Genomic DNA, 19821 nt, shown 5'->3' with positions numbered 1-19821 from the left:
AAAAGACACATACTGTTGAGAAGGCTCTATAATTCATTTAGAGTAGTTGCTGCTCTGGAGTAGTCTGTGAGTCCTTTGCTTATTATTGCCATGTCATGAAAACTCCCAAAATACTTTTGGTTGAAGTAAACGGTTTCCTTGTGGCAAAACCATCAGTCTCCTCCTTTCACCATCTCTTCATCCTCACGGTAAATGCGCCCCGCATGACTCTTGAATGCTTCCTCACTTGTGATGATTGTGTGGTACAAACTGTGATTGGGTTGATATGGTGTTCAGTGTTTAAACCAACTGCACAGAGGCTACACTGTAGTATTACAGGTGCTGCACATTGAATATTTACCACATTTCTCTATTTAAGATATTTTATAATTTGTACTCATTTACGAGAAAAATCGAAACGTCTGCTCTATTTTAGTTGGTGTGATCTACTGCATTATAATCAAAGAGGTTTCAATATTTTGTCAACATAATTGACCTATAGAGAGCGGCAGAAGTATTGAAACTCCTCTTTGACATAATGTAAGCAATGATAGAAAACGGGCAAACTAGGTACATATATATCTATATATAAATAAATAAAAGTAACGTCTCAGCGGTTGTTTGTATGAACTCAACATGTATGAAGTGTGAAATGCTTTGTGTGTGAGCTGGTATCTGTGCCATGTGTTCAGCCACAGTCCATGGCCGAGGTTCTGGCCAAAAAAGAGGAGCTTGCCGACCGACTGGAGAAAGCCAACGAGGAGGCGATTGCCAGCGCCATCGCTGAGGAGGAGCAGCTGACCAGAGAGATTCAGGCCGAGAACAACGACCTGGACACTGACAACGAAAATGACTTCTCTGTAAGATGACTCGTGCTCATTTAGTTTGACCGCCAATAGAGTTTAGATTATTTATTTATTTGATGCTGTATATATCAACAACACAATTGTTTACCACAGGCTAGCATCGGCAACGGAGTTGGAGGTGTCAATATTGATTGGACTGATGTGCTGGCGGATTATGACGGTATGGACGTCAACATCTGAATAAAAACTGAGCTCTCATTGTTTGTAAGGGCAAACACGACGCTGATCTGTTTGTTTTCCTTGCTCGTCTTTCCTGTAGCCCGTGAGCCATGGCGTCAGAGTACCTCATGGGGGGACATAGTAGAGGAAGAACCCGCTCGGCCTCCTGGACATGGAATCCACATGCACGAGAAATTGTCCTCACCGTCACGCAAAAGGTGCAAAACATTTTCTTTATGTCGTGATCGGTTGAGCACATCTGCCCCTTTTTCAACCGCTTCATTTATTTCGAACACACAGGGACATGCATCCGCACAGTACAATTAGCTTCTCTGCTTGTTTAGCGCCCTCCTCGTTCACAATCCCCTCACCTTATTTTGACAAGGATTTAACCCAGCAGCCCGAGAGTCAAAGGCCCACTTACTGCATATTACCTCTTTCTTTTTCGGTTGCCACCCACAACGTCTAAACAGGCCCTAGTGCCTATCAGAGTCTACGTCTGCCTTTGTTGATAAGGAGGTTGAGATGAATGATTTGTTTCCATGTTTGTGACAGAACCATTGCAGAGTCAAAGAAGAAACATGAGGAGAAACAGCTGAAGGCGCAGCAGCTGAGGGACAAACTCCGGGAGGAAAAGACGCTCAAACTGCAGAAGCTCTTGGAGAGGGTGAGTATAACATGCCGAGTTGACGGAAAGCACCCTGAAGAAACTCCACGCAAGCGAAGCCCAGCCTGGCTCATAATGAGAGGTTTTGTCAGCACACTGCCCGATAGAATCGCTAAATATTACAACCCCCTCAAGTCGCATCCAGGCCAGCTGGCCGCAGACAGCCATGAGAGAGTCCCCTGGCCAAAATCAACAGCCTTTCATGAAGTTTGTTTTTGTTCTCCAGACCATGGCAAGATGAGTGAGACCTAGAATAAATCAGAATTAACCACATAAAACCATAAAGTGTATATTTGCATTAATCCCCATCTGCACACACTGGTGAGGGCAGCAACTGAAAGATTATGAATCCATTGTCTGTGTTGTCCTAGAGAATGTACATAATTCTTTCTTTTTTTTTTTCTTTCTCACTCTTCACTTTCTGCAGGAGAAGGAGGTGAGCAAATGGAAGGAGGAGTTGTTGGAGCAGCGTCGGAGGATGATGGACGAAAAGCTGTTACACGCAGAGTTAAAGCGAGAGGTTCAGCTCCAGGCGATTGTGAAGAAGGCTCAAGAAGAAGAGGCCAAGGTAGAGGAGGGAAAAGCAGTAACTATTTACATGTGACAGCTGAGGAATTTTCTAAATCTAGTGTAATGTAAAACATGAAATCTACAACTTCAAATGTCCCTGAAAACAGAGTGATGTGGGTTGGTTGCGTAAGTCGGGTTGATTCTAGCCAAAACAATTTTTCAACACTTACATTTAGGCTAGATACTTCTCTCTGTACATGTGTTTATGTTTATTTACATATTATATACTGTGTGTGTGTGTGTTCATATCCTCGGTAATAAGTATATGTGTCTGTACAGGTGAATGAAATCGCATTCATCAACACTCTGGAAGCCCAAAACAAGAGGCACGATGCCCTGGCCAAGTTAAATGAGTATGAGCAACGCCTCAACGAGCTGCAGGAGGAGAGACAGAGGAGGCAGGAGGAGAAGCAGGCCAGAGATGAGGCTGTGCAGGTGCTACAAAAAACAATACTTGATTTGAATCGCATAATTCTACATTTTCACATTTTTGGTGCATCTTCAACAATACCTTCTGTTTCCTGTGTAGGAGCGTAAACGGGTCCTGGAAGCAGAGCGACAGGCCCGGGTGGAGGAGCTGCTGGTGCGGAGGAAGGAGCAGGAGGCTCGTATTGAACAGCAGAAGCAGGAAAAAGAGAAAGCTCGAGAAGACGCAGCACGGGAAAGAGCCAGGTATGTATTCCCAAATCCCTTCAGTATGGAAGAATGTGTACACAGGTGGCTAATTAAATAAATGATAAATGTGAGAATTGTATTTGCAGTCGTTTCACACTGCTTTTCTATGTCGTATCTGAAGAGATCGAGAAGAGCGTCTGGCTGCTCTTAGTGCTGCTCAACAGGAGGCCATGGAGGAGCTGCAGAAGAAAATACAGCTGAAGGTAAGTTTAAATCAGGACATCTCCATTAGACACCCTACAGGAATCCCACTTTCCCACATGATCCGTGGTGTTCTGGTTTCTTCCGTAGCATGACGAGAGCAGCCGCAGGCACATGGAGCAAATCGAGCAGAGGAAGGAGAAGGCCGCTGAGCTCAGCAGCGGTCGACATGCTAACACAGACTACGCCCCCAAACTGACACCCTATGAGCGCGAGAAACAGTGCTCCCTGTGCTGCGTTGTGGTAAGTACAGTTTCATCCCGTCAGGGCTCATGTTGGTCTCCCTAACGATACACGGCACAACCTCCATGTCCTAAATACAACACAAAGTCCTGGTCACTTTCAAATGTACACATGGGAGTGAAGAAAAGAAGAAGACATGCATGCTGCAGCTTTGCCGCGATGGCCAAACTCCCCTGTGTTAACCGGCAGACTGTTTGTACATAAAAATGCTGAGGAAGGTGATTCAGAGGATTTTTGGAAGAGGGCACATTTAAATGAGGATTTAACTGCATTGATTAAACATGGACTCTTAAACAAAGATTTATTACTGGGCATGGTTATTCTTTTTCGAGTGTCAGGCAACAAATCCACAAGCAGACATATTTATCTCTGATGGACGGGCTTCCCCGGCAACAAGGGGGGTGGGACACCTTGAGTCTTCAAACCAGCATCAGATAAAGAGGAGGGTTGGGAGTCAAAGGGGGGGAAATCTTGTTAAAATGTTGGATGACCTTGGCCAGCATCTGACACCAGAGATCATAGATGGGTCAGCAGCAAGCACTTCATTTAATGACATTAAACACAAACCATTTGAAATGGGCTGGTTTCCAGAGATGGCAGAACAACACTGCTCGCTCTGCACCTGACTCTTGTTGTGGCCACTTTTATTTCATCTAGTCCACAACTCTCCTTTGGCAATATTTGACTGAGTTACAATGTAATGCAAGCTAATTATTATATTATTTTGCAAAAGATTAGGCATTTTAAGGTCTTTAAAACATATATATATATATTATGATCCCAGATACAACGATGTTTGAGTGGTTTCCACAGCTACACTCTGTTGCTTTAAGCTCAACTAGTATTGTCAGAATAAGATAATGCATTCATGAAGGCATCTTATCTGTATAGCCAAGTTACACACAACATCACGTTTCCTCGCCTTAGTCTTAGCCTTAAACTGAGGTTCAGGAAAGACACAGGTCATGTCCCATTGGAAAAAAAAAAAAAAAAGCCCATGTGGTATATTGTTTCACCAGAATCCCACGGGGCTCTGTTGACCCTTCCCTGCCTCTGTGTCCATTGTGTCCGCAGCAGTGACCTCTGACCACCGTGTTTGTGTTTGTAGATCACCTCAGAGGTGCACCTGTTCAGCCACACCAAGGGCAAGAGGCACCAACAGGCCGTGCGAGACAGTAGCAGCATCCAAGGACGGGAGCTCTCTGACGAGGAAGTGGTGCGTATCACCCCCCCCCCCCCCCCCCCACACACACACACACACACACCCCCACACCCAGGAACAAACATCCACTCATCCTGTCAAAGATTACCGCTGCATGTGTCATGTTAAAAAGACAAAGAGACACCGTAGTTGTCTTTTTATGACGTGGTCATTATTATTGTTTATGCATCCCCCTTGTATACGGCCACGGCTCCGTCGCTGGCTTTGTGCGATTACAAATGGGCCTCGAAATGTACACAGTTAGGGTTCAGTGATTCAGTGGAGGGGTGACGTCACCCCCTTGTCTCCGTGCGGGTTTTTTGTCACGGAGCGCTTCTCCATGGGAAGGCAGCTCGTTAATGCAAGGTAACCTCTCAGGCTGCAATATGAGATTGGCTTTTCAGCAGTGCTCATTGTGAGGCTGACAACTGTTGGTGCTATACGCAGCACCTTTGGCCCCAGCAGCTCCTTCATTCAAAGCTTTTTCCAGCGAGGAATAATTGATACCCCCCTCCTTCCTTTCCTCTAAATCATTTCCTTTCCAAATGCAGGTCATTTTTTTTCAGTTTGACAGTATGATAAACAAGGCCACTTCACCAATATAGCACTACCCAACAGTCCATATATGAGCACTACTTCATACACATTTGCAATATGTCTCTTTCCATATGATATAGTTTTACCAATAACCATAATGTTGAGGCTTTACTGTTTTCCCAGCTTCAAAGTTTAAGCCCTTGCTGAAAGTCATCCTTGTCCTGTTCTGTATCCGGCTAAATGTAAATGTGAACAGTTTGTATTAAGTGGGTTGTTATTGGATTGGATTATTAGTCAGTGTAGTATCTCTAGATGATATTTAGATGTCCAGAAGTACTATTTCTTTCTCTATGTGAAAGTACATTAAGCCGTCCGATAGATCTACGCCTGGAGACTTTGTTTAGATAGACTTATGTGGCTCCTTGTTATTTATATCAAAGCTCATTTTGGTGTCCACTATTTCATTTATACCACTGCCAGCTATTTTCCAGACTGCGGCTCCATAACTCTTCCGGCGATGAAAGATTTTTAATTAAAATGAAGACGGTTGGTTCAACTGGGCAGAGGTCACTCTATAGTTTTTCGGCAGAAGCGGGCAGCAGATGCCCCGCTCCTTCGTATTTGGTCACTTCCTCTCATTCTGATTTGTGAATTAAATTGAAAAAAATACCAGGATTATCAACCGGGTGGGACCTGTCCCGGTTTAATACGCTGCAGGTATTATTCAAGACGCATGACTTTATTAAGGACTTTTATTTATTGATCACCTTTAGTCACGGCAGCTAAAATAAAACCTTCTTCTGCTTGTCTGTAGTGCTCTGTAAGCACGGCCAATAGAGGGTATGAGAGCTCTTAAAGGCACTGAATAGTGCTGAAGTTCTTGTACTCAAAGCTGCGCCGATGGCCACAATTTGAGAACCGTGATGAAATATCCAGACTGCCAGCTGAAGCGAGCCTCTCTCTCCCACACTGTTTTCAGATCTGACATTTGTCTAGTTATAGCAGTGAAGCTGCTGTTGAAAGAGAGAACCAGTGAATAGTTTTGAGGGTTTTTTTTGTCTTTGAGTGACTCGTCCCCTCCTTAAATGTCTCTGATAGTATGCAGTTCAATACAAAAATGTCATGTAAACCACTGTCGTGATGGTAACTCAACACTGCGCATCTTATCTAGTAGCTGGCGTGAAATACAGCTGTTTGTTTCACGCCAAATGGAAAGCCTACCTCTCAGGCCTTTGTGTGTGACAAAAGAGGCAGTGGATGAACATATCCCATGTAATCTGTATTTGTGTGGGAGCCTTTTAGTTCTGTGTAGTCGGGGAAAGGGAGAGATGTGTAGAGCGGTATCATATTCCTCCCACCAGAGGCAATCTGTGGTGCGGTAGCGATGCCCTCGGGCCAGCGTCTTTGCTGCTATTGTTACAACGGTTCAGTGGTCGACGCCTGTCTGTCATCGAGTCTGATTGTCTCAAACAACTTCCACCATTCTGTCTCACCTCCCAGCAACAGGAAATGGGATGTAATCATTATATATTTATTTGCTCTCATAGTCGGTAGTGTAGTCTCTATGTCAGCATTATACTATATTTGACAGATTAATATTTCAGGTAGCCTTTTATGTGACCGGTGTGATTTTTGCAAAGATGCTTTGGATGTGTTACTGAGAAATTCCATTAAGTGAGTGGCTTGTGCACTGGATAGCCTCTCAGAGAGATTACTGAACAGCTGCCTCCCATGAGAGGGACCGCTACAGCCATGAGTCATGACTGACCTGTAGTATCCTGGAGGAGAGGGCAGAGGTGTGCGCACACAAATACACACACACACACACACACACACACACACACACACACACACACACACACACACACACACATCCTTCATATCAGCATCTTTTCCCCCCTATTTTACTCTTGTTACTTTTAGGCCCCAAAAAAACGACTAACATAGTTCTTAAGTTAGTTACTTGATCTTAACTACTTGATAGAAATTAAATCGGATATATTTCTCCATAATATTGAATATGCATGACTAAGTGCACAACAGTAAAACTCTGCTGCATCATTAGGAATGTTTTGGTGTGGTATAAGCTGATTTGATTGAAATTGCTGGCAACATGAGCATGTATGTGACACCACGTTTTCCCAATGGAGTCCAGCCGACTTCCAAACATTGAATTAAGCACAGACAACAATTTAACCACAGGATATGTGTCGTGTAAGATAACCAAAACGGTTCAGTTTCATAGTAAGAAGCTCGTTCAGAAATCTCAGCCTTTTGAGAAGTGAAAACCCAATTCAGGCAGCAGGTGTACTGACGACACTCGTGACCATCGGGTACACAGCAGCCCATGCACGGGTTAGCTCGACGGCTGAGTGGAAACCGTTTATCCGTGAGGCCGTCCTATCCTCTGCGGTGCTGGATGACAGCATAATTGGGTAATTGGTTTCTTGCACATGCATCGTGTTGTTCAAATTGGGTTACATTCCCTTGTCTTCTGGTGGAAATATCCGAGTCATCTGACAGGGCCACACAGGAGGCAACACCTCCAGCCTTTTTAGCATGTCCATGGGCTTCAAAACACTAAAGCATTGGGGGTAATTACAGGATACTATGGTGTTATTGAGCGGTGTGGATCTACATGGCACACTATATATTCAGTGCCACATCTGAAGTGTACAACCTCTGCTCATTTCTATAGTCGTAGAAGAACATCTTCCTGTTCTCTGTACAGTAGGGGGAGAAGTATTCAGAGCCTTTACTTCGGAATACTTTTACAGATGCATTGATGTATAAGCTGCATGTTAATGTTGTAGCTGACCAGGTAAAGCTAATTTGACCTATTTTACATCCTTGTTAGTTTCACCTTTAACAATGCCTCATACTGTATTTTATGAGCTGATTACGTGTTTTGTAAATAGACGGAGCTTTTCGATACATTTGTGCAGTAAAAAGTGCAATATTTCCCTCTGAAATATACTGGGGTAGAAAATGGAAATACTCAAGTAAAAGTACTTATTTAATTTCCACCAGTGATTTATGGGCTTGTTTTTGTACCAAAAACAGACCCGATAGCTTATTTTAGAAGCCTGTTATAAGTAATGGTTCTTACAATTGCCTGCAATGTGTTTGATGTATTGATTTTGTCTACTCCAGGAGCATCTTTCCTTGAAGAAATACATTGTGGATATAGTGACGGACAGCTCTGTGTCTTCTGAGAGCATGAAGGATGGAGAAGAGAGGCAGAAAGCACGGAAGAAAGCGAAGAAGCTCCGCGCCAGAATGAACTCCAGGTAATGCATCCATTCTCTCTCTCTCTCTGTTCCTCCCTCGGCATCCTCTCAGGGGCGTGCGCAGAGGACAAAACTTTGCCAGGACTTTTTTTATGAGTGACAAGGAGATGGAAAGCAGATGTTATGTGCATCCTGGCTGTCCACAAGGTAACACTGATGAGCTTAATTTATGACCACTTTCTGGGATTGGGGAGCAAAACTGCAAATCGATCAGTAGGGCCCCAGCTTTCACCTGCAAAGAGCTTTCCTCCAAATTGCTGCCATGGCATTGCCAAATCTGAAGCCTTCCTCCGTGTGCAGGATGTTTGTTAAAGTATGTATGAGCCATGCCTGTTTTTCTTCTTCTGAGCTATTGATTTTTAAATGAAGTATCAAAGAAAATCAATAGTAATCAACAAATAGGAGGCATAGCTGCTGTGTGTCAGAACCCGGACCTGGAGCTCAATCAATTTAACTGGCCGTCACAACCGGGAGGGAGAGGAGAGAGAGACACAGTCCTGACAATACTTCCTGTAAGATGTTATTGATGTAGATTATTGGAAGTATTCCACCACAAACAGGACAACATTAATATCTGAGACATTAATACATTAATATGCTCTGAAGGCAGGAACGTTGCATACTAAAAATAATGAAAAGAGACATAAAGTAAGATATGGCCTCTATCAATCTCAGTCGGTGGCAGAGGAATCACAAACACAATGTAAACCTAAAATATGTGTATAATAGACAAGTACAATAGTCTATAAATAACAGTGTCCCACTCAGGGTAACACATGGTTGCCGTCCATTTACGATATAATGGAGGGTGTGTTGATAATGTGGTCTTAAAAGTTGGACATAAGTAATCCAATTATACGGTTATCAACTATTATATAAGTGTTTGAATCCTAACTTATAAGTAACCCTTTCCATTGCGTCCGATCTGTACACTGACATCATCAACACTAGGTACACTATTTCCTCAATCTTTGTGCAGTAAAATGTGCAATATTTCCCTCTAGAAACTGGAAATACTCCAGTACGAGTACCTTAAAACTGTTCTTCAGTACAGAGTAAAAGTACTTATTTACTTTCCACCAGTACTATTAAAACACCTCTAACATGAGCAGCAGTATTTAAATAGATACTTAATTACAGCGACAGAGAGAGCAAACATCTTCCTTAATGGCTGGCTAAGCTCTGTTGCTGTTGTTGTGTATCTGACAGCTCTATTATAGGGATATAGATCATGGCATTTATGATTCACAAACTTAGGGTTATGCTGCAGTATTCAATCTTCAAGACTCAGTTTGAGATGATAACACTAACTGACTTATTTATGAATGACTTCATTATCTTTATTGGGATTATGATTAAGAATTAAGATGTTTTTTGGGGGATATGACCCATACACTGTTCTAATAGTAACACCCGTTGTGTATATCAGTCTACACAATATACGGTAAGAAAAAATGTCAGCGTCCTCCTAATAGAGCCTCCAACCTCTTGTCATGATTGACCTTTGGTCTCTAATAAGAGAATTCATTGCTATTATTCGGCTTTTCAGGAAAAATGACTCAAAAGAGGCGGCTACAGGCTGAAACCCTGTAGCGGCTACAGGGTTTCAGCCTGTAGCCGCTACAGCTCTTTATTCTCAGTGCTGCTGTCCTAGGCTTTGTGAGGCTCAGCGGTACTGAGGAAGTGACAACATGATCTGTCTCTGTTCACCGTCACTCCTGCACCGGCCCTGCTGAGACCAGCACTCAAAAGGCAGCAGGCTTTCAGAGGTCATAAATAACACGGAGCGCCAGTAAACATAAAGGTGAGCCGCTTCACCGCCGGGTGGAAATGAACCGTTTTATTGGAACACCGTATGGTGTCCGTAAAACGTGAGTGCTTCTCACCAGGCCAGCATTGCAGCCTTGCTCTGTCATAAAGCAGCGAAAACACTTTTTAACCCAAGTTTTTTTTCTTTTTTTTTAGCGGTTTGGCAAACCTTTCATAATAAGTGTTTTGGGATAGAAAGAAATGCTATTAATATTTTACGTAAGTAGTCTGTCAGTTAGTGTCAGGATGGTCTCCACTTACGCTCCAGTACAAGCTGCTTGTCTGTAGCTGGCTGCTTGTGGGTTGCTCTGCAGGGAACACGGTCGCCAGTGTGTGTGTGTGTGTGTGTGTGTGTGTGTGTGTGTGTGTGTGGACCTCAGATGGTAGTGTGTGTATACAAAGAAACTCCTGTAGGGAGAATGGTATATACAGTATGAGGTGGTAAGCATGACCTAACTCATTTTACCGTCTGCTGCCCTAGATTAAGGGGAACGGTCCTGCTCGTAAATGAACTTACGTCCTTAACAATGCATATACAAGCTAAATGGGGTTTAAGCACATTGAGTTATTGACGTATTAGTATAATTTTAGTTCTCTTTATTGCCATTGAGCTGATGCCTGGCTTGCTTTCTAGGTCTGTGTTGTGTACATTGACGTCGCAGTTTGAATAATGTGTTTCTGCAGCATTGGAGAGGAGTGTGTCTGTAAAAGGGGTTGAAATCTGTTTTGTTATAAACTGCTTGAATTGATTATATAGTTGTGCTTTCTCTTCTTGCTGATCACTGATATGTATTGCTGGAGGCCCAACATGGGCTGCTTCTGACAGTAATGAATTACTCTGCAATTGCTCTCTGTTTGACCTGTTTAGGTATAAACCTGTCTGATATTAATATTTTAATATCATAAATGACAAACAGGGCGGATACAGTTCAGGCCCTTCTGAAAGCAACTCTGTGCGACTCATTTATCCTGCTCACCGGACACGGAGCACAACTATCTACAATGAATGTATATTGTTATCATCGATCACAACTTGCTCTATTGAGATTATAATACAGTGACAGTGTTCGTTTTTCTTTTCATCTTTTTAATAGTAAAATGGCCGGTCTTGTTGATCGCATGTTGAGATTGTTACCTTGATATTTGAATATGAAGAAGAGTATAGCATTTGATAAGACAAGGCTGCTTTTTTTATTCTAGTCTTAATTAACAACCATTTTTTTAACAGATACATCTATTTATGCAGATAAAACTATTAAAACAACAAATTACTAATGACACGAATATATTTCTGAATGCTAGAATGTGTGCCCTCAATGTCCTCGTCTGGCTGTGAGGTGAGTTATCGGTTGTTTTTAGAGAACAGTCCTTGAAAACAAGAGATTGTGATTAGAGGACGAGGCTCCGGTCGGTCCACGTACGGCCTGCCGGGACAAATCCACCTGTCGTCTTCCAGGAACTTTGTGATCCTATCAGTGTAGAGATGGCTCAATCTAACTCTGATCAATAGTTACTTATCATGTCTGGGAATACCTGACTGACAGATAGAATCCCCCACGTACAAGAACACGGTTTGTGTTTCTCCGAGTCTGGCTGTTGGAGCAGTGCCCCGTAGATACCGGTCCCCTAATGACCATGACCTTTTACGAGGTCTCACATTGAAAACACTGCTCGTAACCCCCTTTAACTGTTTATTTGACAGTGAGTGAAGTGAAGAACTTGAGCCTCCCTTGTTAAGAACGACTCAAAGGAAGGCGGATTTTAAAGGGAGAGTTAAGTCTTCGTAATGTCGTCCCTGCAGAGCCGGTGTCTGATTATTTTAAACCGAGTTACTTGGTGAGCGGCTGACAGGCCAAATAAACAGACTCAGTTTGAACTTCTTCTCGATCTCTTCACGCTTTCATCCGTTGTGTTCTTCACTGACAGGACAAACACTTTTTTTCTGGTAGTCAAAGACATTTTCCTACATTTCCTCCTGCAGGGCGAAGGAATATGAGCGGTCAATGGAGGCAAAGACACAGGTCCCCGAGTCCCCGTACAAAGCCAAGTAAGTCTTTTCCTTTCATAATTTAATGTTTCATAGGTTTTCTTCATTTTTAATAATTTACTCTAGTGATTATAAAGCTTTGGTGTAGGGCGGCAATTAACAATTATTTTATATAATTTCCGTGTTAGCGTTTAGTCTAGAAAAACACACACATTACCCAAAGTGCATCATGTTTTTCTTGTTTCAGGGTTGCAATTAATAATTATTTCATGATAAATATACTATAATTATACTATATATATATATATATATATATATATATATATATATATATATATATATTTTGAATAGATAGAAATATTTATAAATATATATAGAAATAAATCATTATTTACATTACAGAGGCAGAAAGTAGCACAATTTGGCATTTTGCTTAGCAAATGATGCAAATTATTATCGTTTTACTCTTTTCAGCAATATTCAGATAGTTTTGTTTTCTATTTATTGTCCTACAAAACAAAGAAAAGCAGCAAATCTTTACATTTGAGAAGCTAAAACTGTAAAAACAGTTAAATTGTTTATGTTTCTGTTGATACATTTGAAGTAAGGGTTTCAGCTCTTCTATGGTGGATAGAAGTTGGCCGACGTAGCGTGGAGACACGGATAGAGATCTGGTGTTTGTGAACGGATCTCTAACCTCTATCGGCTCTCGTATGTTCAGGTTGCAGCGCCTGGTGAAGGACCTGTTGAAGCAGCTGCAGGGTCAAGACAGCGGCCCCAGCGCCAACAACAAAGTGTCTGGTCTGGACCGAACTCTGGGAGAGATCTCTCGCATCTTAGAGAAACAGGTAGAGCAACGCATCCATCTCATAGATACAGTAGATCTTTTATTAGTGAGGTGGTTATAAGATATTGGTTGTATATTAATGATCAAACTGTTTTATGCACCTATACCCTTACTTTTCTTTACCATAGATGTCCATCTCAATGGTTTGTTACCAGTTCACATCCTCTCTGGTGCATTTTGTGCCGGTCTGCAGCAGTGCACAGGTCATGCCAGCCCTTTGGCATGTCTCCTCAGTGATGAGTCGTGTTTGGCTGTGTCGTCCCGTGTCTCACCCTCCCAACGTAGAGTATCGCTTACTCCAAACCAACTTGCCTTTGGTTATTGGCTGATGAAGACCAGATTAACTGTGTTTTCATTGTGCAGATGGTACCAATAGAGGAGCTTCCTAGCACGAGAGCGAGCATTGTCTCGTGTCTATGGGGCTACGACTCAGATGTCACTGGTTTAGACAATAGTAAATTGGATTTCCAGATGAAATGCCATGAATTCACGAGACTTTATTGAACAAAGACAAGTGAATTTGACATTTATTCAGAGATTTGCCTTTTCTCTTACACTTCATACAGCTGTATAAATAAATGGTTTTGTTAGATATAATGGCAGACATTTATATTATACTTGATTTGAAACATCTGTCACAGAGGTTTTGTTGCATGACGGTTTTCTTTTTTTTTTAACGGTAAAACTCGCATCAATTTTAGACTGAGAGGAGGAATTAAAACACCTGCCACCGTGTTTATGATGAGGAGAATATACAGCCCACTTCCTGTAATGAGGCATAAATTTCCTGCCAAGTTGCGGTTCGAGCCATCATAACATCCCACTGTGCATGCCTCTGGGCGTGAGGACTGAGAGATTATGGTGTCCCATCAGTGACGAGGGGGGCCGGCTGGAGAGGCTATTACCGAATTTCCCCAGGGGCGAAGAAAGAAGTGGCTGAGGTGGGTGGTACAGCGTCCTGTAAAGAGAGAGGAGGAGACCAGTGTGATGTGAGTAGCTCACAAGCTGTCACTATATGAGGGCTCCTCCCCTCAGCTCCACGTACTCCCAGTGGGAGGTCAGAGGTCACTGGGCCACAGTAGATGTGCTCTATTCAACAGCGGTGTCGCTGTGAAGGAGGCGGCTCTGTCCGGGTGCCTTTGCTTTGTCTTTTTTTTTACCTCGACACAAAAGCAAGTTTTGTCAAGTTCTGCTTCAGCAGCTTCTTAGTGAAATATCCAGCCAAAGCTGAGAGGAGCAAAGTGATTGGCCGACGAGGCAGCCTAGGGAGCACTTCTCTCTGTAATCCCTGGACAAAGTCAAATAAATAGAGTCTCAGTCAGCATGGCTGTCTGGCCCCTGAGTCACATCAAGTCGGGACCCTTTAGATTATTTGACCTAACAAGCATCTCTCATGTCATTGACTCACCTAGAGATTTGTTTTTCTCCCCCATATCTGATTCAGTCTCCACTTTCTCTGCTAATTCCTTAGACAACACCCGACACTCCCCCTCCTGCACTGCTGTTTGGGTCCCACCTCCCCTGCTTTCTAAGCTACGTCTAGTCTCTGACCCCAGTGTGTTTCTCCCTCTGAGGCCTCTAATGGTTTATTTTGCTTTTTTTTCCTTTACTCACAGTGATTGAGAATACCAATTTTCCCAATGTGCTGCTCTTTTCTTGCCTTATTACTGAGCACTTGTGTTTCCCAATGTTTTCAGTTAAAGCCTGTCTAGAACAGAGCAACATGAACGTCATGTAGGTATGAACTGTCAGGAGCACGGTGCTCTGAGAACCAAAGGCCTAACATTTTCCTTTGGCCAGCTGTCAGAGCCTGGTTAGGCTGACCAGGGGAACTGGTGGGAGTTGTATCCTGGGACGTGGGGGAAGGTGAAGGGCAGCGTGGGTAATAAGGTTCCTAGCTTGTGGCCTCCAGCAGACTGACAGATACAGCCCAGAGCAGCAGCGTCAGAACGTTGTCACAGGCGGTGAAAGTGAGCAACATGCTTTTCAGTTTAGACATTTCAGAAGCAAAATATTCTTCTGTCACACTTGATTAAAAGTGTTACTGTGTTGTTCTTTACTTCCCGGTTTTAAAGAAAATTGAGTTATGACTTTCATTGTCGCTATCTGTCAATAATAAAATATTCAACAAAGCTTTTCAAAAGCATCAATCCTGATGTTATTGTAATCTTGTAAGCATAATAGATGAATATTTAGTTTGAATAATGTTTCGTACAGCTGACATGATTACTCCATTTACTTGTAAATTTCCTTGCTTTTGTTTTTCGCTTCACGCGTTTAAAAAAGTACATTTTTTCATCAGTAATAGTCTGCAGTTTCCTTTAGCCTATGAGACGGGCATTCGTCAGTGTTTTGGACATTTAGATGAGATCATTGATCAAATGAATCATAGAATATTTGAATCAGTAGTTCCAGCCCTGATGTGATCAGACATGCATATCATTATAATGAAGGCTGCCGTTTGGTTGTTCAGTAATCTGATGATTAATTGAAAGAATTTGCTTAATCATGAATGGAAAACCACCTCAAAGTTTCAGCTCTGATGTAATTGTATTTTCTCATTGTCATTTTCTCCCCAAACAATCTCCTGTTTGTTTCCTCACCACAAGACAAATGGGGAGTGAAATGGTTCTGAGCTTCTTGGTGTATTAGTTACAGCTAGAGGCAGTCTGTGGTTTCTGTGGAAGCTTCGGTTTTGCGCCACACTGGCCTTTGATTAATCTTGGCTGATTTTATTGAATAAACACAGTTTGTAGAATTATCCGTTTTCCACGTGTGCCCAGAACTCACATAGTCCACTGAATCATATGCCAGCATGTCTTGTAAACACACAAGTTTATACTCGACCTTAAAATGTTTACTCCAGCAGCCTTGTTGTGGTTTGCAGTGGACTCGGCCCACAGAGCTTTGTTTACCACTCCTAAGATTTTTTTAGGAAGCAGTGTAATGATGAAACTGATGTAAGGAGAGGGGTATCGCACTCGTCTCTGTCTTTGTTGGGTTGCAGTTGTGAAGGAGTGAACTCCTGATTTGAAGGTACACAACTAAAGTTGAACGCAGTCCTTAATGAACTCCGCCAGTTGTCGTCCATCTGTTGGTGGGGCAGCACTGAGGCGGTGCCCTCCTCTCTGCTTTAATTAAATTGTCTGGTGGGAGGAGCCTACGAAGTGCAATCTGGCTGGTCTGCGGACACTGTAGCAGGATTCACCAGCTGCTTCTGGCCTCCCATCAGCTGGGGTAACAATGGTCACCCTGGGCAATAATTGGATAAGATTCCCCCTGTTGTATTATTCAGGAGCCATCCTCCTCGTATGTGTCTTAATGCTCAGCCCTCAGTGGTTTGAGGGGAAACTAGTTGCTCATCCTGTTCCTGTGTTTTGTTGTAGCCTCTGTTGGGGTGTGACAAGGCACTTAAAGGGACGCTCATTTTGGGAAATATGATTGTTGGCTGTCTTACCCACAGTCCCAATATGAATTCCATCACCTATATCAATTTCCTGTGTTGTCAGTACAGAGATACTGAAGTGCTGGGACATTGTTTAGCCTAGCTTAGCACAAATAGTGAGAACAAAGGTTAATGGTTAGCCTACATTCAAAAAGCATTGTAAAAGTATGCTAACACGCTCACAGTGAAAATGCTTACTCACTGATATGTATTGTGTATAATGATTGCCAAGTTCACCATCTTAAGCATCTAAGCGTGTTAGCATGCTAACATTTGTTAGCCACCCATGCTTCCAATAGTCTCTTTGGTTTTGTCTTATCATTTTATCTAACAAGTGTATTTTCAAAGTGTCGGTGTATCTGTTTGAGGACACTGGGTGAAAACTGATTCATAAAGTTTGTATGCAAATTCAGCTTAATGGATACATACACTGTCCCCATAATTACATAGAAACCTGAATCCGGTTTGCCTCCGTTCGTTTTTAGGAAGGATATGTCGTCACTAGATGCTGTTTCCTATTTGCTTAGAATGTTGACTTCTTTGCACAGCGCGGAGATCAACATTTGCAGAGCTCAGAGCCGTTTTGCAAAACAAACCTTTACTTTAAACACTATGTCTTTGGTGAGACGTGTGTCCTCACAGTAAGACTCTGGTGCCTGCTTTGTTATTTTCTGTGGACCATTGCATGCAGAGACCACCTAAAGATAGTATGTCAGGTAGTTTGAACCTAATCCTCTTCACTCGTATTGTTCCGTCATCACAACAGATAAATCTGTCAGCAGAGCAGAAAAGACAGCGACTAGCCAAGAAACCCGGGCCAGGACTGGGCAGGTCCCAGTTCCGCCCTTTAATACCGTTTGATAAGCTGCTATGAAAGAGCTGCCTTTTCTCATTTAGCCGAGAAGCTTTTAGGTAGGCGTGTTGATGGGAGGGTTAAGAGAGGGGTTAAGCCAAGCTCAGTGACTGAGACCCAATTGATTAGGCATGGAAACTGCTGGCAACGTACGGAAAGAAAGTCAAAATGAAGTCTTTGAGACATTTCTCATTATGTTAAAGGCAAAGGGTCTTTGGCGTGTTTGATAATGTTTTTTCCAAAACCTTAAAAGGTGTGTGTGTGTGTGTGTGTGTGTGTGTGTGTGTGTGTGTGTGTGTGTGTGTGTGTGTGTGTGTGTGTGTGTGTGTGTGTGTGTGTGTGTGTGTGTGTGTGTGTGTGTGTGTGTGTGTGTGTGTGTGTGTGTGTGTGTGTGTGTGTGTGTGTGACACACACCTGAATCGAGGAGCAGTTACCTTAGCATGAATGACAGATGAAGAGCTTATCTGTAATTTGGTAAAGACCTCATCTCTCTCAATGTGTTCAGGCTTGTTGGCAACTTCCCATGTGCGGAAACAAAAAGCGCTGTGAAGAGGCTGGATGTCTGTGCTGTCACAGCACCGAGGAGCCTGTAACCTCATTAGGTGTAGGAGTGACCCGCGGTGTAACACGGCCCTCTGTCCCTCCATCAGCAGCTCCTTCCCTCCCCGTCGACCCGGGCACTAACACGCCCGATAGTCTGCGCTCGCTCCTGGCTTTGTACTTGTTGATTTATAAGACACTGTAGCAACAGCATCTGACCTACTGCCAATTACTCATCATCACAGGAGCACAGGGCCTAACTATTTACATGTGTTCATAAATCTGATGGACCGGGCTTAGGTTAGTTTGTATTCTGTTTTTTTAACTGTTATAAGTCCAGTGGGAAAAAATAAGTTTATTTCACTAAAGGTCCTCACCTTTAGTGAGGAAGGAAGATCTTGTGACAGGGTTGTTTATTTAATAAAGCTTAAACAGGTGTCGACCATTAGTTTTTAAAAAATAAACAAAAAGAAGTCGGCCTTACTCGGAAGACGGTAATAAAGGAAATGCATAACAAAGTTCTTATGTGGACATAAAAAACAGTTTAGTCTTATGTTTAAATGAAGCAGTTTGATTGTGCAACCATCTCTGAGAGTGATCAGGAAGTCAAATGACCTCATCACATGTCTCTTTAACATTTCAGTTAGTTGCTTTTTACTGACTGGATATTTTCAACAAGCTCCAAGCTAAGTTTAAAATGCCATAAATGGGCCACATTTGAAACATTAAAAATATCGTGTCCACTGTTGACCCCTCGTTTGTATATCTGATAAACCGTTGTCTGCTTACTGTCTGCACTCAGATTTCTAGTCTAATGTAAAATGACTAAGGCGAAGAGAAAGGGAGAATCTGAGTAAGGCCAATAGAGCCGAAGCATTGTACCATTTAGTCAAACACACTGAAATGATGTTGTAAGAAAAGTCTGCTATCAGTGCAAGACTTTTAGATCTAAAGTAACTAGAAGTGTTAGAGCAGCTTCTTTGCAAGCGAGTGAGGCAGGATCGTGTTGAAGGTGAACAGGATTACGTCGCTCTTTAATCCCTGTAAATGCTGACGCAATAGGTGAAATAATGTAAATGCTGCATCTTTATTACCTCAGTAGATCTAATGCATTATCAACTTAGGTGTGACTATGATGAGAATGGTTTTTTTTTCAGTAAACTATCCTAATAGATCGATTGTCTTAATTGTAGTTCTGTAGCTGCCCCCTTCTTTGTTTGGCCAAGTGACGTTTTCTCGGTCTCACTTCGTCTTTGGTGATCCGTTGAGACCACCCCGGTGCTAACTGGAGCCTGCAGAGCATTTACCGTCCACAGAAACTTGACTGTTGTAGGGCGGAGTCGGGTTGTGCACTTTTGAGATTAAACAGGAATACTTTTGGGATCACTTTGTTTCAGATTTCAATCCCTCGCCCCTGTTGGAGAAAGAGCGGTTCCCTCTCTGGTGAGAGCCATGTAATCCTCTGTCCAGCCTGTGGCTTGTTGTCCTTTTACTGTACCTCTGTTTCACCCTGTCTCTCTCTCCCTCTCCCTCTCTCTCTCTATCTCCCTCCCTCTCTCTCTCTGTCCTTGCCTCAACAGAACAATGCAGACCAAGTGGCCTTCCAAGTAGGCGGCGGCCTGTCTGCTCTGGAACAAATTCTGCAGGTCGTTGCTGCTGCTTCCACTCCCACTGCAGTTCCTCGTATTCCTCTCAAGTGAGTACTGTTACCAAATTGAAATACTTGGATTTCAATTAACATCATCATACACTTTGAATGTATAAAAGTAAATGGTGCGCTCGGGTATTTTTCCATGATTTTAAACACACAACTCAAAACAACAGAAATGATTGCGATACACTCAAGTTTGTTATCGTGACTTAGTTTCTGTTTCAAGCCAGCAGGGTGAGCTGTCTCTTTAGCTTATAATGGGAACCGTTTGATTTCTGAAACTCTGACCAGTTGTTGTTTA

General features: G+C 42.7%; 1 protein-coding gene across 2 annotated transcripts in view; it reads left to right on the top strand.

Annotated features, from left to right (window-relative positions):
* scaper (S-phase cyclin A-associated protein in the ER) overlaps positions 1-19821 on the top strand; it is a 54010-nt gene that overhangs the window by 11833 nt on the left and 22356 nt on the right. For both annotated transcript variants that reach the window (XM_079162696.1, XM_079162697.1), the window contains exons 10-23: positions 672-839; positions 939-1005; positions 1105-1222; positions 1560-1671; positions 2099-2239; positions 2521-2676; positions 2771-2913; positions 3038-3119; positions 3208-3360; positions 4469-4576; positions 8252-8388; positions 12179-12244; positions 12906-13032; positions 19450-19565. In XM_079162696.1, coding sequence (XP_079018822.1) covers positions 672-839; positions 939-1005; positions 1105-1222; positions 1560-1671; positions 2099-2239; positions 2521-2676; positions 2771-2913; positions 3038-3119; positions 3208-3360; positions 4469-4576; positions 8252-8388; positions 12179-12244; positions 12906-13032; positions 19450-19565 — 1694 coding nt within the window. The remainder of the gene's footprint in view (positions 1-671; positions 840-938; positions 1006-1104; positions 1223-1559; positions 1672-2098; positions 2240-2520; positions 2677-2770; positions 2914-3037; positions 3120-3207; positions 3361-4468; positions 4577-8251; positions 8389-12178; positions 12245-12905; positions 13033-19449; positions 19566-19821) is intronic.

This window comes from Pholis gunnellus, assembly GCF_910591455.1.
Source record: "Pholis gunnellus genome assembly, chromosome: 7".
NCBI classification, from domain to species: Eukaryota; Metazoa; Chordata; class Actinopteri; order Perciformes; family Pholidae; genus Pholis; species Pholis gunnellus.
This window is presented reverse-complemented; position numbering and strand designations above follow the sequence as displayed.